Source organism: Pezoporus wallicus, unplaced genomic scaffold, assembly GCF_028554395.1.
Source record: "Pezoporus wallicus isolate ANWC-B61680 ecotype Strahan unplaced genomic scaffold, APGP_CSIRO_Pwel_v1 contig_1181, whole genome shotgun sequence".
NCBI classification, from domain to species: domain Eukaryota; kingdom Metazoa; phylum Chordata; class Aves; order Psittaciformes; family Psittacidae; genus Pezoporus; species Pezoporus wallicus.
The window spans coordinates 5,857,715-5,872,964 of record NW_026641428.1 but is presented as its reverse complement, the minus strand read 5'-3'; the positions used below and the strand labels follow the sequence as shown (position 1 = coordinate 5,872,964).

At 37.8% G+C, this 15,250-nt stretch overlaps 1 protein-coding gene across 2 annotated transcripts in view; it reads left to right on the top strand.

The window, feature by feature from the left end:
• SP3 (Sp3 transcription factor) overlaps positions 1-10,777 on the top strand; it is a 35,937-nt gene extending 25,160 nt beyond the window's left edge. For both annotated transcript variants that reach the window (XM_057423630.1, XM_057423629.1), the window contains 2 exons: positions 6,234-6,430; positions 9,009-10,777. In XM_057423630.1, coding sequence (XP_057279613.1) covers positions 6,234-6,430; positions 9,009-9,325 — 514 coding nt within the window. In that variant the 3' untranslated portion in view covers positions 9,326-10,777. The remainder of the gene's footprint in view (positions 1-6,233; positions 6,431-9,008) is intronic.
• Positions 10,778-15,250: the final 4,473 nt, after the last annotated feature.

The following is a 15,250-nucleotide window of genomic DNA, read 5'->3' as shown; positions in this document are numbered from 1 at the left end:
CGCATAGGAAGCCATATTTTCTTATTCTTTATCTCATGAAAGTATTCTTCATCTTTTTGTTGGTATTATAAAGCTTTTATTCTGTTCCAAACCCCTTTGTTTTAAACATGTCTATTATGTATACAAGGGAGGAAGTAGGGATAATAGGCGGTGTTTTACAAGTGCAAATATTTAGGAGTGTATATGCTTGATGTAATAGTGTAGGGGCTTCTTTCCAGTACACTAAAATTTGTCATTTTGAGAATAGTTTCTTCTCTAAAATAGAAATCTTTATTTATGTGAGAACTATAGTGCAAATTACGGAGTTCTTTTTGAAGAACCTGTGGATGTCCTATGGCTTTAAGAGTTCTAATAGTACTGAATATGTCTTTGTGTCAAAACTCTGTGGGTTTCTGCTGTATATCCTAGATACCTGTTTTGCAAGTATGGAGAGGTAATATCTTTAGGTGGTCATGCAGAGTAAATATTAAGTGTTTGAGACAAAACACTTCTCTAAACATCTACATCACAGATGAAGCTGGTGATAGTATCTGCAGTCAAGGTTATATAGTATCTTTGTCTATCAGTTTCCTCTTCCTAAATCCCTATGTATAGCTCACTGAAACCTAGCACAGACATTCCTAAGTTCTTGGTGAACCTCAGCTCTGCTTTGAAGATCTGCCCAAAGGATACCCTGGGTTGAGATTTACTTCAGTCTAGGAGAACTCTGAAAATGTTATTTGAACTCTGGAAATGTTATTTGCGCTGGCCGTGCTCTTAGAAAACATAGAGATTTCACATGTTCCATCTTCCTCATGCTCTCTTTCAAACTACAGTGTCTTTAACCTAGAGGTATCTTTACTTTAAAGTCCTCTTCCTCCTAATTGATGTTGTTATAACACCAAATTTTAAAGTCAAAGCCCAAGAGAGAATCTTTTTGAGATGATAAAGTCTGAAGAAGGGTTTAGTCTGACTGAAATTCAGATGTGGGAATTTGGGGAAGAATTGAGATAAGAGCTGGAACGGAGTTTAGATAGGTGAGAAACTGAAATCCACTGTAAAGGAAGGACTGAACACATCAAGTGTACAAAGTAAGTAGAAAAAGTAGGACAGGAAGTCAGGATGTGAGAAGAATTAAACTACAATAGAAACAGGATAATGAAGGAGACAGTGGTGGGAAACAGAAAGAGTGAAAGTGTCTACAGTTGCTAGAGCAACTTTCCCACCAGAATGTATAATTCCATCAGAGTCTAGCAAAAAAAAGCCCACTTGGAGAAGTATTTTCTTTCTCATTCTGATATATGTTGATCACATTCCATAGCTGCTGCAGTTACTTGTATCTCTAGTGCTGTAGTTCTGAGGTTTTTTTGTCTTTCAAATCTGCTAATGACTCACAGAGTTTTGAATAATAGGACATTTGCTTTTATAAATTTCTTCAGATAGCATTCACAATTCTTAAAATGATGCAAAGGTAGCAAAGTCAAAAACTTGGAAGTTGGCAAATGCCAAAATTAAGGTATTGTGGGCAGTTTTAATTCTGTGTGCATATATATTATAATTTGGTTTCTAATTACATGACCACAGACTGTTTTTTTCAGATGACCTCACTGACATTTAGTGGATGGGTTAGGTGATGCACAGGTAGTGAATCAGGGCTGCGTAGCAATTGGCACCTGCTTCACTAATTGCAGAAACTGGAAGACATTTATGAAGTGACATATGGGACTGCAGCAGCAGGGCTCTGGCTCTGAAGTTTCTGAGATGTTTGTCTATCCATCCCACCTTTTGCAGAACTGCAGAAGTACCGAGTTCATTTCTGTAAATAAGTGGATTGAGTTGAATTGTGAACATCTGCAGTACTCTTAAGAAAATGTGCTTTTGCTATATTGAACTTGATGCCTCAAACTTGTAGCTGCTTGACAGTCTTGGCCTTAATCTCTTTCTACCTCAGATTTGGATGTACAAAATGATTGTACTAGTTCAAGCTCACTATGTAGGAGTGGTCCAAGATGATAAATTCGTTAGTGTTTGTGAATTGCTTAGGCACTGAGTGTTGTGAGTGCGTGTGATGAGATAAAAACAACCCAGGGGAACTTGAATAATTCTGTATTTAAGATAGTACTTAAATAATATGTAGCTAGTAAGACAAAAAAAAAATCACATTAAATCGGTACAGAAAAGATACATAGCATTTCACTCAGCGAATACTGTCCCTCCTGTGCACTGAATGTGGTAGAAAAAGGTAGTGCATGGCTTTGTGAATGTGGAGACTTCTTCATAACTTCATCTTTTGTGTAATCTTACTTTTGGTATTTCTTGCCTTTTTTTTTGTTTTCTGGATGGAAAGGGGAGTTGAGAACAGTTCCTTCTAGTTTCTGATGTTGGCTTTTCTTGGTGTTTTTTGATTTTTCGATATGGAATTAGACTGCATTAAAGTCTTCAAAGAATTTCTATTTGTACCAGTCCTGTGAAGTAGGAAGCCACTGTTATCTTTACCTTACTTGGCAGGGGGGAAGATAGGAAGGGAAGAGGATGATGTATTAGATATGTAAATTAAAACATTATAGCCTCAAGCTTATATTGTAAATGGGGGATAAGCAAGAGGAGAGAGATATATGTACCTCAAACAATGACTCTCATCCTAAACATCTGTGTTAAGCTTCTAGTTAGGGTGTCTAAAGTTAGGTGGAAAGTTCACCCTTCCCTCAATTACATCTAGAGTTACATTGAGATGTTAACTACTACTTGTCTGGATCTATAGAGGAACAGTACTTCTCAATACCATTTCAGGTATGTAACTCTAAAATACACGTTCTTAAAATAACTGATAGGGCTGTGTTTTACTCCTGAAATACTTCATGTTCTTTCTGGAAGTACTGCTGGACTGAAAGTCTAGTTTCTCAGTGCATGAAGCTGTCTCCTGCTGAAACCATTGCATTCTGAATGGTTACTGAGAAACATCGTTTCTGAACTTTATAAAGCTAAAATGTACTATGAAAATACGTAAATATTAATTGATTTCAAGATTCTGGTCAAGGAGTAGGCCTGAGTTGTATCGTTTTACTCAGTGATGATGGTTATTGGCCAGTGAAGCAGGAAAGGCCTCTTAGCATGATGTGTTGGGGCATAGTGCCAGACTCACAGCTGCAAAGCATCCAGATAGAATTTGGCTCATATCCAGTCAGTTTAGAGCGCACATGAAACAAACATGCAGATGCCTATATGAAGCTATGTAGAATAAATACACTTAGTTACTCATTCACAGTAGTCTTGTGGATTTCATTCTGTGGATCTTTAACTTTCCCTTTTCTTTGAACTTAGAAGTCCACTAAGGAATTCTGGTCACCACTCAGGTGAGGTGCTTAGAACTACATATGCTACACCATCTAAGCTGACTGTGAGTTGAACCTTGGTTTCCTTCAGTCTAGACTAAAGGTGCAATTAAACAAGTACAAGTGATGGACATAAGAACCATAAAATTATTTTAGGGGAATTTTGATGTGATTTTATGTCATTAGTGTCACACTTATGTACTGTATCATGCAAGGTTACAAAATACTTGTACTGATTATTGTGGAGGGGAAGACTTAATATGTTTGGAGACGGTGTGAGGATGAAATGCCAAATACAAAAAAATTCTATATACAGAAATAGGTTCTCAAATACAGAAATACATTTTGTTGTAAGGCCGAGCACTCCTTAGGGTCACATGGAGTTGAACAGGCAATTAAAGACACAGAACAGAAGGATCCTCTGGAGAATTCTCTCTGTTACCAAGACTGTATAATGGAGAAAGACCATGGGTGTTCTTTTGCCTTGCACTGCAATTGCTGAATGCCTTGAGCCACCAAACAAGGGGACCTGAACTGAATCATTATGTGAGGGTGAACACAGAGCTTGAGAACTGTGGAAACAGTTGTAATAGGACAAAAGGGAGAATACAACTTCCTTGGAGTCCCAGGAGCTGGGAGTTTTGGGCTTGTAGATGAATGCCACAGGAACTGTTATAGATACAGTGTGTTTTGTGTGGTGGCCTAGCCATCTGCAGAGGCTGAGAAACAAGAAAAGAAAGGAGGCAAGCTAAAGACACTTTTTTGAGTGCCTGAGTTCATCTGAATGTTCGAAACTTATGAATATTGAGCTTTTGTGTAGGTGGCATATTACAAAGTTAAATGCGTGACATTACAGTTAATTTTGCTTTCTAACCTTGGCTTGAATGAAGGCCATGGAAAAGCATGAATCTGACAGTTTAGATGTAACAAAGGTTAACCAATAATGGGTGTTTCAGCTCAGGTAGGTGATGTAAAAAAGGCAGTGTTTGTGCTGTTCCAAAGAAGTGATCTTCTTTTGGGACATTTAAAAAGGGAAAATTAAGTCCCAAGTATTCTTGCCAAGACTAATAATGATGGAATAGCTTAACAGGTCATATCAGGTCAGATGTCAAAGAACTGTTTGCATGAAATTTACAAACAAGCTAGGTAAAACAGGCCCAGGTGAAATGTCTGTAAGGCTAAGGATTGAGGGGTGGCAATAAAATAAAATAAATAAAAACCCCAAACCAAAACAGATAAGCAGAATCTCTTCTGTCACCATACCCATAGGCTCATATGAGTCTAATGCTACCACAGCAGGGTCGAAAGCCTTCTGGACTTGTTACTTCTACTGCCATTGAACCTGTTCTGAAGTCAAAATCTACACTGTCATGCCAAATAATTACTATGTAGAAGTAATAGTTTTTTCTTCTAAGACAAAATGGCTAAAGAAGTACTGTGAAGATCACTCTATATTAAGACTTCTTAGAAACACTTTCTAGGACTTAATTGGATTTTACCTTCTTTTCACGACTGTCTGTAATGTTTTCAGTTTGCATGTGCTTAGGTTGGAATTCCCTTTAGATGCTGTGACTTGTTAGAGTGAATTAATTTCTGTGCCTATTCAGAAATGCTTGTTCCGAGCACTAGCTCCTTAAAAGTGTATGTGCATTTTACACTGAACCCTCATTATGTGTAAACCAGAACTGATCTGAATACAGGGATGCGGATCTAGGTCTAATAGTTGCTTGGCAAATCTTTCATCACTGGACGGTTAAGAAGTTGAACATTCAATTTAAGGAAAAAAAATACCCTGGGGAGGCAACTGAAAATTGTATAATCAGCCATGGAGAATGGAGTTCCCAAGACTGTGATTTCAGAATCCACTTAAGCTGTTTTAAGTTAACATTGTTGATGAATAAGATAGCCTAATCCTTGGCTGCATTTTCCAATCTCCTCCCTTGTACCAGCATTCACCATTCGTATAGCTGCACTGTCAGACAATTCTATTCCCTGGGGTGCTTCTTTCAGCAGCAGCAAACACTTAAATAGGCTAAAATCCTTCACGATGTCCTGCACTGTCCTGACTGAGCTCTTTCTCTGGGTCTTCAGAGGCTCTTATCTGTGTTTTTATTTAAAAAAATAAAATCCTCAACCAACCAATCAACCAAAACCAACCAACCAAGAAAAACCCCAAAACAAAACAAAAAGGCTTTTGTGTTAGGTGCTTTCCCTGAACCAATCACCTGCCATTTCAGTGAGACAGCACCTGAAAATAAGCATCAAGCTTAGTGGTCTGGATTATATTGTGAATGACCTGTTCATTTTGATGGATTTTTATTTTTCTGAAATACCAAAGAATTCATTTAAGTTTCAGCAAGATGAGCTGCTTCACTGCCTCTCCTTTAGTGGCAATACTCAGGTTAGTATGCTTGTCCACCAGCCCCAAACTGCTTCTCAGGTTTCCCCAAGATGCCAAAAATCCCATCTGTTCTCTTCTCAGTTGCCAAAATCTCCAGTTTCCGTTTTGGCAATTACAGTCATTCGTGTTTTTCTTTGCCAAAACCGTCTTTGGTGTATGGTAAAAACAAACTGGGAGAAATTTAAAACATGGGCACTTCAGCATCAAAGTGGTGCAAACTGCTGTAACGACTGTATTTCCAACTTCATGTATGCTTGCTAAAGATTACACTTCTATCATTTACATTTCATATGATGATAATTTATAGTTTGCTGCAGAATTGGGATGGCATTATAGAATTTAGTTCCAGCTTCTTATGGAGTGTACTGGACTCTGTATTTGAAATAAAAATGGGAAGCTGCTCAGGTTTGTTTGCAGATCTCTTGGGATATATTACCTCACTTACATGTGTGACCATTATTTAGGAGGAATTTATCTATTTATTTATTTATTTATTTATTTATTTATTTATTTATTTGCAGAGGCTCCAATTTGGGAAAAAAGAAGCAACATATTTGTCACATACCAGGGTGTGGTAAAGTATATGGGAAAACCTCACATTTGAGAGCTCATCTCCGCTGGCATTCTGGAGAGCGTCCATTTGTTTGTACTTGGATGTTCTGTGGCAAAAGGTTCACTCGCAGCGATGAGCTCCAGCGGCACCGAAGAACGCACACAGGTTTTCAGTCTTTCTTTCTGGTGCATTTAACTAAAGATGTGTCATTGAGGGGGCCTGGATAAATAACTTTTAAGGGGAGAACAGATCTTTGTATTGGATTGATTTTAACGTGTGACTATTCTAAAATCAGGTAATATTTAGGGCTGTGCACACACTTTGATGTCATTGGTAGGTCTGAGGAGGAAAACGGTCTACCTTTATTTGATTCGGAACTGACTTTTAAGTTAATATTTAATATAGCTTAATCAGAATACTTTGATTCAGATTCAGCAGTGCATTTAGTTTGTTTGAACCAGATTGACCTGTTGTACCAGCTTAAAACTTCAATAGTTTCCTCTCTTTTTAAAAAAGAAAAATAAAAAAAAGTGGACTTGATGTCTAAGAGATTAGTTATCATTAACAAAATTAAGGAAGAGCATGTGGTGGTGCATCATTCCGCATCTTCTAGTTTCATGGTTAGACCCCCCCATTAGGGACTCCAGGTTCACATTTCTTCTTTTGTCTAATACAAAGAAAAGAAATCAGTCTAGATTTACCATCTTTTCAAGGAGCAGTTTGTTGTCTGTGTTGCCTATTTTCCTACAAACTGAACCCATAATTACAGTCTACAGGATGCTTACTTTTTAAAATTGGACAATTTGAAAAACCCAGTGACAACAGATAAATAATTTAAGTGCTTATCAGCATTTACGTTGCTTAGAAAAATGTCTTTGCAATGTCCATGAAAAATATTTCATATTTTGTACTTATTACATATTTTGTAGTGACATGCTTTTGCTAGACATGTTGGATGCTTGAAATCATTGTTCAGGATGTTATGTTCCGTCTGTATGGGCAGCCAGATGGGTTAAAAAAAAAAAAGAGGCGGGTTGAATGATTCAGCTTTGAGGTATGATTAGTGGTTCCTAGTGTACCTGCATATCAGTAAAAAGTAGAGAACTGCAGGGATCTATCCTTTGACCTGTTTTAACATCTTTATCACTGACCTGGTGAAGGCAACAGAGTGCACTTTCCTTAGGTTTGCAAATGACACCGAACTGGGGCAACTGGTCCATGCAGTTGAGGGCAAGGCTGCTATTCGGAGGACTGAGGCTGAATGAATGGGCTGAGAGGAACCTTATGAAATTCAGCAAGGATAAACACCAAGTACTGTTCCTGGGAGGGAATTAACTTTTGCAGCAGCACAGGCTAAACGCTGAGTTGGGAATCAGGTTTGCTGAAAAGTACCTGGAAGTCTCAATGGACAGCCAGAACATGAGCAGGAGCAAGTAGCAAAGATGGCTGGGGCTTTTATCAGCAAAAGCAGGGACACTAGTTCCAGGGAAGTGATTATCTCCTTCTTGTCAGCACTGGTTAGATGACATCTAGAGTATTTCATCTAGTTTTCAGCCCCAACAGAAGAAAGACATTGATCAACTCCGTCAAGGATTGAGTTCACTAAAGGGTGACCAAGATGATTAGGAAGCTGGAGCATTTGCATTATGAGGAGAGGCTGTAGGAACTGGGTTTATTCTGCTGTAAAAAGAGAACAATAAGGGCAGGGGCAAACTTAATAGCAACCTTTTAATACCTGCAAGGCTCCCATTAAGAAGATGTCAGACTTTCCATGGTGGTGCATGGTGAAGGATGAGAGGCAACAGATGTAAGTTGAAATGCGAGAGGTTCAAACCAGAGGATAGTCAGGCACTAGAATGGGAGCCTCAGAGAGGTTATGTGGTCTCCATCCCTAAAGATTTTCAAGATGAAGCTGGATAAATTCCTGAGCAACTAGGTCTGACCTCATAGCTGACCCTGCTTAGTGGGAGATCAGACTAGAGACCCACAGATGATCCTTCAACCTTGAATTACCAATGTTCAGAGGGCTGGAGCACCTCTCCTGTGAAGACAGCCTGAGAGAGTTGGAGCTGATAGTCTTGGAGAAGACTCCCAGATGTCTTACAGCAGCCTACAAGAAAGATGGAGAGGGACTTTTTACAAGGGCATGTAGTGGTATGGTCTGTGATGGTGGTGAAACACTGAAACAGGTTGCCCAAAGAAGTTGTGGATGCCCCATCCTGGAAGTGGATGCCCCATCCTTTGAGCAGCTTGGTGTAGTGGAAGGTGTCCCTCCCTGTGCAGGGGGGTTTGAACTAGGTGATCTTAAAAGTCCCTTCCAACTAGATAGTCTTAAAGGTCCCTTCCAACCCAAACAATTATGTAATCTTGTCCATCAGTCTCAAGTGTGATTCTGCAGGAACTCCTATAGTCTTCCCTGTTTTGTTCTCCTCTTAAAAGTTATTTATTGGTAATAATTGCAGTGAAACTTGGTAGCCTGAGGGTGTGACATGGCAGTAGTCTTTAGCTTGTCTGAAAGATCTCTCCAAGCTTGGTGAGACAGAAAAATAAATCAATTCTTTTAAAGTATGGATGTCTAGAAATTTAACATGCAAGTTTGTTATATTGGATTGTTTTTTTCTTCAGTATAAATGTTGTTAGAATTCTGACTCTTAAAAGGTGCAGTAAGTTACCCCACCTTTTGGTGCACATGTGATATTTTTAATGTTCTTGAAAACATTTTTCTTCTTATCTTCTGTGACAGGTGAGAAGAAATTTGTCTGTCCAGAATGTTCAAAACGCTTTATGAGAAGTGACCACCTTGCCAAACACATTAAAACACATCAGAATAAAAAAGGTATTCACTCTAGCAGTACAGTGCTGGCATCAGTAGAAGCAACACCTGATGATACTTTGATTACTGCAGGAGGAACAACACTTATCCTTGCAAATATTCAACAAGGTTCTGTTTCAGGAATAGGAACTGTTAATACATCTGGCACCAGCAATCAGGATATTCTTACCAACACTGAAATACCTTTACAGCTTGTCACAGTTTCGGGAAATGAGACAATGGAGTAAATATTACACAAGATACCTATTAATTGTGGTTATTTTTATACAGTAGTGAGAAGAATATTGTTCCTAAGTTCTTAGATATCTTTTTATTGATGTGCAAAAATTTTTTGGATTGACAGTAACTTGGTTATACATGACACTGAAATGCCTTACTTTGTATGATATTCCATAGTATATTAAAATGGTAAAATTGCATGGGTTTTGTAGGTACTTTTGGAATCTAGAAGAGATGAAATTTTACCAAGTTATATTAAAAAAAAAAAAAAAAAGGAATTTAAGGATGGAAATGGTAGTCTAACCAAATGCATCAATCCTGTGTGGTTTAGTGTAAAAAATGAGAACATGTTGGTATTTATCTATTGTAAGATAAAAGAAGTTGATGGGTGAAAAGAAATCATGTTATGATAAAAGAAATTTTGTAATTTTCTTGATGACTGGAATTTTTATTATGCATAACTGACAAATCAAGTTTCCAAGCAAATGTTACATAGTGTAGGCTTTACTTAGCTCATCAACTTGTCATTTTGAAGCTAATTATTTTAATTAGGTTAACTATGTACAATATTTTAAGCATTACTCTTGTAAGATTTTGAAAACTACATTTTAACATGGAACTCTAGGGATAGTCACCTTTTAAATCCTATTGAAAAGCCATGTTTAAGATTTAATTTGCCAAAATGATGTCTTGTTAATATTCTTTCAATAACCAAGGTGGGCAATATAACCAATGTTTGAAAAGCTTAAAATGTTAAAGAAATAAATATGTATAGGTTGAGGCATTTGGGTGGTAAGGCAAATGTTATAGTGAAGTATATCCCTTCTTTTGAACATTGGAGGACCAAAAATAAGGTGTATTGTGTCTCAGCAGTGATTTTTATCAAATCTTTTTTCCAAAAAACATCTGTCTGCCAGGGCCTTAAAAGCCATTATGTAAATTACCAGTAAAATATAACATATGCAAATACAACAGAAAAATCACTTCCATATTGACAGTACTCCCAAACATATGGATATAGTCATAGTGAACTAGGGGGTTTATGAGGTTTTTATTTGTTTGTTGTTTAGTTTTTGGTTAGTCAATCTGCATTTAAATATCAGCCATCTTTCGTTTTTTGCTTCTTCCCTTAAAAATTGTATGTATCCAGTACATTTAACTGATAAACATATATGTTTTTTATTATGCTGAATTTTCTTTTTATTTTTTAATTACTGTTTATATTTTCAATTATAGAAAAATGTACAAAATGAAGTTATATAGCCAGTCTGTAAGTGCTATACCATTTTCAGAAAATGTACAATGATACTTACTGCAGTTCACCTATTTACAAACATTTGGAATTCTGTTCATTTGTTATTCTTAAAACCACCTCAAATTTAAAGGCTACCTTATTGTACGTTTAAAGTGTATTATAACAGTGTGGTAGTTAATAAAACACTATTTTTTTTTTCTTTTGACTTATGTTTACTGTATTTCTTGTTAACTAATAAGGTGTAATTTCATAATACCTCTTGATAGCCTGAGATGTTTTATTATTTTGCATTAGCTAGGGGGAAGTAGAAATGGTGTTTCCTTTGCTTTTGTGGGTGAGGAAATGGTAATACACCACCTCCTCGCTATCAAAAAAACCACATCTGTATGTGCACAGACACACATTGCTGTATATTACATTGGTATATAAAGTGGTAACTTTTCTGACCTTACGCTGAGCAGCGCCAGGAGGCATAGTCCATATCCTATAGAATATCAAAATAAAGTTGCATTTAAGTCCTCTGTTACTTAAATGCCACAATACAGACAGTCTCGATAGGGAACTGTGGCTGAAAGGGATGTACGTACATGGAGTAAGAAAGACCAGTGAGAACTGAGATTGAAGAGGGCGATGGTTGTATATTATGCTGTAATGAAAGTGAAAAGCTTTTATTTGTGAAGTCTGAAGTCTTGAAGTATCAAATGGCCAGAGGAAAGACCTGAATAATTTAAGATAAACATGGTAGCGTTCAGCCTAGAAAGGAGAGAACTGGAAAAAAGGGAAGATTTTCTGCATTTGTAGTTTAATGGAAAATGAAAAAAAGTGATGACAATCTTTTGAGACTCAGAGCAACAGGAATTGACAGGTCCAGAGCAAAGGGAGTTAATTCACTCTTAGCTTAATTTTCTATTCAATAAAATAAGAGAATTAAATTGGTTGGGAAGTCACAAAAGCAGCAGCTTGGGAGGGAAGATAGTTCTACTTAGTCTTGCAACGTTCCATGGATATTGTCAATGTTTTAATATACTCTGAATCCACTTCCTTCACACAGATGAGTAGGCTTGGTTTCTGAAAGTTTAGTTCACAGAGTGTTAGTATAAATTACTTCAATTGCTGATACTTAGGTTCTGTTCCTCATATCTCTAGCCATTTATAGCTATATTTGTGCTTTATTTTAAGAGGGAGGGAATAGGGCTACTTTCTTAATGAAGCTGCTTTTCAAAAGTTTTATGAAGGACACTTTTCAGTCATGCTAATCTGTGGATGAAGGTGTTTTGGTGCCAAGGGTTCTGAAGACAAGATTCAAGTTCTGAGTTTCTCAGAACTTTAAGTCTCAGTGCATCAAGTAGTAACTTTAATTAATGTTTAGGTGGCACCTTTTTTTGGGAAGATATTTTGTTGTTAAGAAGCTTCAGAAGGTAGAAGTTTTGGAAGAAAGTAGCTCTGGAAATATGTAGGAAAAAGTCTGATGGAAAGCTTGTGGTCTAAGGGCCATTGTCTAATGGCTCATAGCCATAGTGTTTGTGTTATTTGAGAACACCGCTGCATATGTTTGTGTGTTCTGGGATTGTAAATTTTGAAAGATCTCTGTTTACCTCCAGGGCAAAGGTCTCCACCCAAAGTATAAGAACTTTGGTGTATCTGTGTTGTTGCTACTTCATGGCTTTCTTCATTGTCACTCTAGCAACTTGTATGATACCAAGACAAAATTGTGTGTTCTCTAGAAGGCTTTCTGAGCTTATCTGTGGATCAGTTCTTCATGTGTTCCTGATGATGGTTGCTTGGTATTAGTAGGTTCTATTGCACTTTACATGTTTATCTTTGTGTCAGACTTCCTTGCGTGCATGGTTTCTTGGTACAGTAGTCTTTAGATTCTTGGGTGGTTTGTATCTCTTGCAGTCTGACATAATTGCTAATTAAGAAGACATTAAAAATAGTTCTGCAAGGGAGTGTGAGCTTGAGAGCAGTCCATGTTACCAATTTCAACAGTTTGGAGTACTTACTTTCAGAATTCAAGGCCTTTATGTAACTTGCTATAATCTAAGCATTCTTGGCCTCATTCCTGAATGAAGTGATGGTTTGATCCTTGCAAGTTACAAACTACTACTGATTCTTGTAGAAGATGAGGTTTATTTACTAGCCCAAGGGGCACTATGACTAAGGAGAATGATATAATCATTGAAACACTGATGAGTAGCAGAATTTCTGGTTTGAAGATTCAGATTTTCCCCTGGAAGGGACTCCACAAAGCTCTTCTTTCAGCTTGTCTGGACAAGAAATACCAGGTTTTGGTTTGAGGCATTTTGAGATGTTGGAATCTGTAAGACAAGCCTTCCCAATGGCTTCAGGGAAGCTTTGATATGTGCATTTAACTAGTTGTGGGTGCTGGGGAATGAAGCTAATAGTCACCTCTTAAGTGGTTCTTAGTTCCTTTAAGTAAAGAAGTAACGAGCAGGTGGCTGTCTTTCCTCCAGCTTTTTACCACCACTATTATGACCAGAAGTGTGGATCATGCACTGTAGAACAGGGCAGAAGCAGCTGATGTGGCTGGCTCAAATCTTATCTAGCAGATGATATTTTCTATTAAAAGACCACCTCCTTTTGATGCTCCAGAATTGTTCATTACTACTTCAATGTATTCTGGTACATCTTTCATATAATCTGTAATCTGTAGGACGTCTGCTAGGATCTTAGTCAGATGTGTAGGTGCTTTTAGCAGTATTGCTCTGAATGGGATCAGTAGTTTATCACAAGAACCTGTGATCACTTCCTGGTAGTGAAGCAGTGGTGTGTGGGAGCCTTCACCTCTTCCAGATTCATCTGTCCTTTCCAGTTCCTGAGACCAGCAAGAGTCCACAAGCAAAGGAAAAACAGGGTAAGAGTAAAAAAGCTCTTCAGTGTGATGTTGGGGTTTTGCAGCAGTTGAAAGATTCAAGTTGGCCCCTAGCTTAGAATTGGGCTGCATGCCTTTTTGCAGTACCTCAGACTCTGTACCTGGAAAATAACTATGTATAAAATGTGAACATAACTCGATTTTTAGGTTCACCATACAGGATGTATTGTGTTGGATACAAGATTTTCTATGTTTTGTGTTATGTGTAGGGGGGTAGTATGTTATTTGAAGATTCTTCACCCGAAAGTCAGAAATGTGCCTGACAGTGTTTCCTCACTTCAGTGGTAAGTCTTCACTCTCTCTAACAGTTATAGTTAGCTTCAAACTTTGTATGGTAAATCCCATAGTTTGATGCTTATTAGGACCTAAAATTGCCCATACAAAGAAGGTTTAAGGTTTGCTTATTTTGAAATGAAGGAACATGTAAAACAATGTCTGCTGCTTTTCTCTGGTAACACAGTAGAGAGAAACCCTGTGCTACTCTTAGTGTCTCTACTAGACAGGAATCACACCCATTTTCCACACCAGGGGGGCATTGGTGGTTTGTGTCAGGTTATTCTGTGCTCTAGTTTCTGAAAGATTGTATCAAAAGGAAATATTTTATAAAAGGGGTTCTACATAGGTTTACATAATGATGAAACAAACGAAAAGGCATTTCTGACTCAAACCAGAGACTCTCTGTAACTCCTGAACTGACTTTCGCATCTTGAGGCTGGCCAAGCCCCTGTCCACACAAGTTGGTACACATTCTCAAGCCCTATCATTGCTGAGTTGGCAGAAGAATGCTCTGAAAATTATCTGCAAGGAAATAACTTTCCTTCCCCTGCTATGCTTTCTCAAACAGACCAATTGCGCAGAGTTTGAACTCAACATGAGAGGGACACCAGCAGGAAAAAGTTCCAAAGCAAGACTTGTGACTCTTTATTGTTTGCGCACAGCTTTTCAGCTCCCTTTGAAAGCTCAAATCTCATGCTAGTGGCATGCCTAACACATAGAACAAGATTTACTTCTCTGTATATCTTAAAACACATGCATTTTTCACAAAACTACTTGAAGAACAATACCAAGGATTACAGGCTGCTAGATCACTGTAGCAAGTAATTTTCAAGCAGTAATGATTAGTTGATTAGTAGTATCATATTCCAACACACCTTTCTCCAGAAAGGTCTTTCAAATAAGGACTCTGACAGGAAAAGAGCCCTCAGAGAGATCATTGAGCTGGGTGCCAGGCATGGATAAAATATCTCTGAAACGTTATGTTATCCAAAGGAGTCCCTGACTTTCACATATGTTGGGCCACCCACATTTTTAAGTTCTTCCTTCTGTTTCTTTAGAACTTACTCCCCTATGCAAGATACTCACAGAACTTTATTTGTAATTTATGCACAAAGCCCACAAATGGCTACTTCATCACAGATACTTCCTAACTGTTTTGTTGTTTTTTTTTTCCCTCCATCAGACTGTGTTTTGATTTGGCAGTCAAACACTTGGGAGAATAACAGTCTACTCCATCATGTTGCAAGCACCATGGCTGCTGCGTTAAGAAATGACACCCTAGTATAGGTTTGCAGGAAAAATCATTTGGATTCTGTGCATCTGGTCACCCTATGGTGGAGACATCATGGTGAAGTTTCTGATGAGAGTGATCTACGTTTACTGGCTAAATTGGATCCTGCTTTCTATCCTCTCCTAGGCCACTGCATGAGTCATTGTCAGTATGTAGGGAAGGTGGCTGAATGCAACAAAATCCTATTGCTTCTACTTTCTGTGGGTTTTGGAGACTTT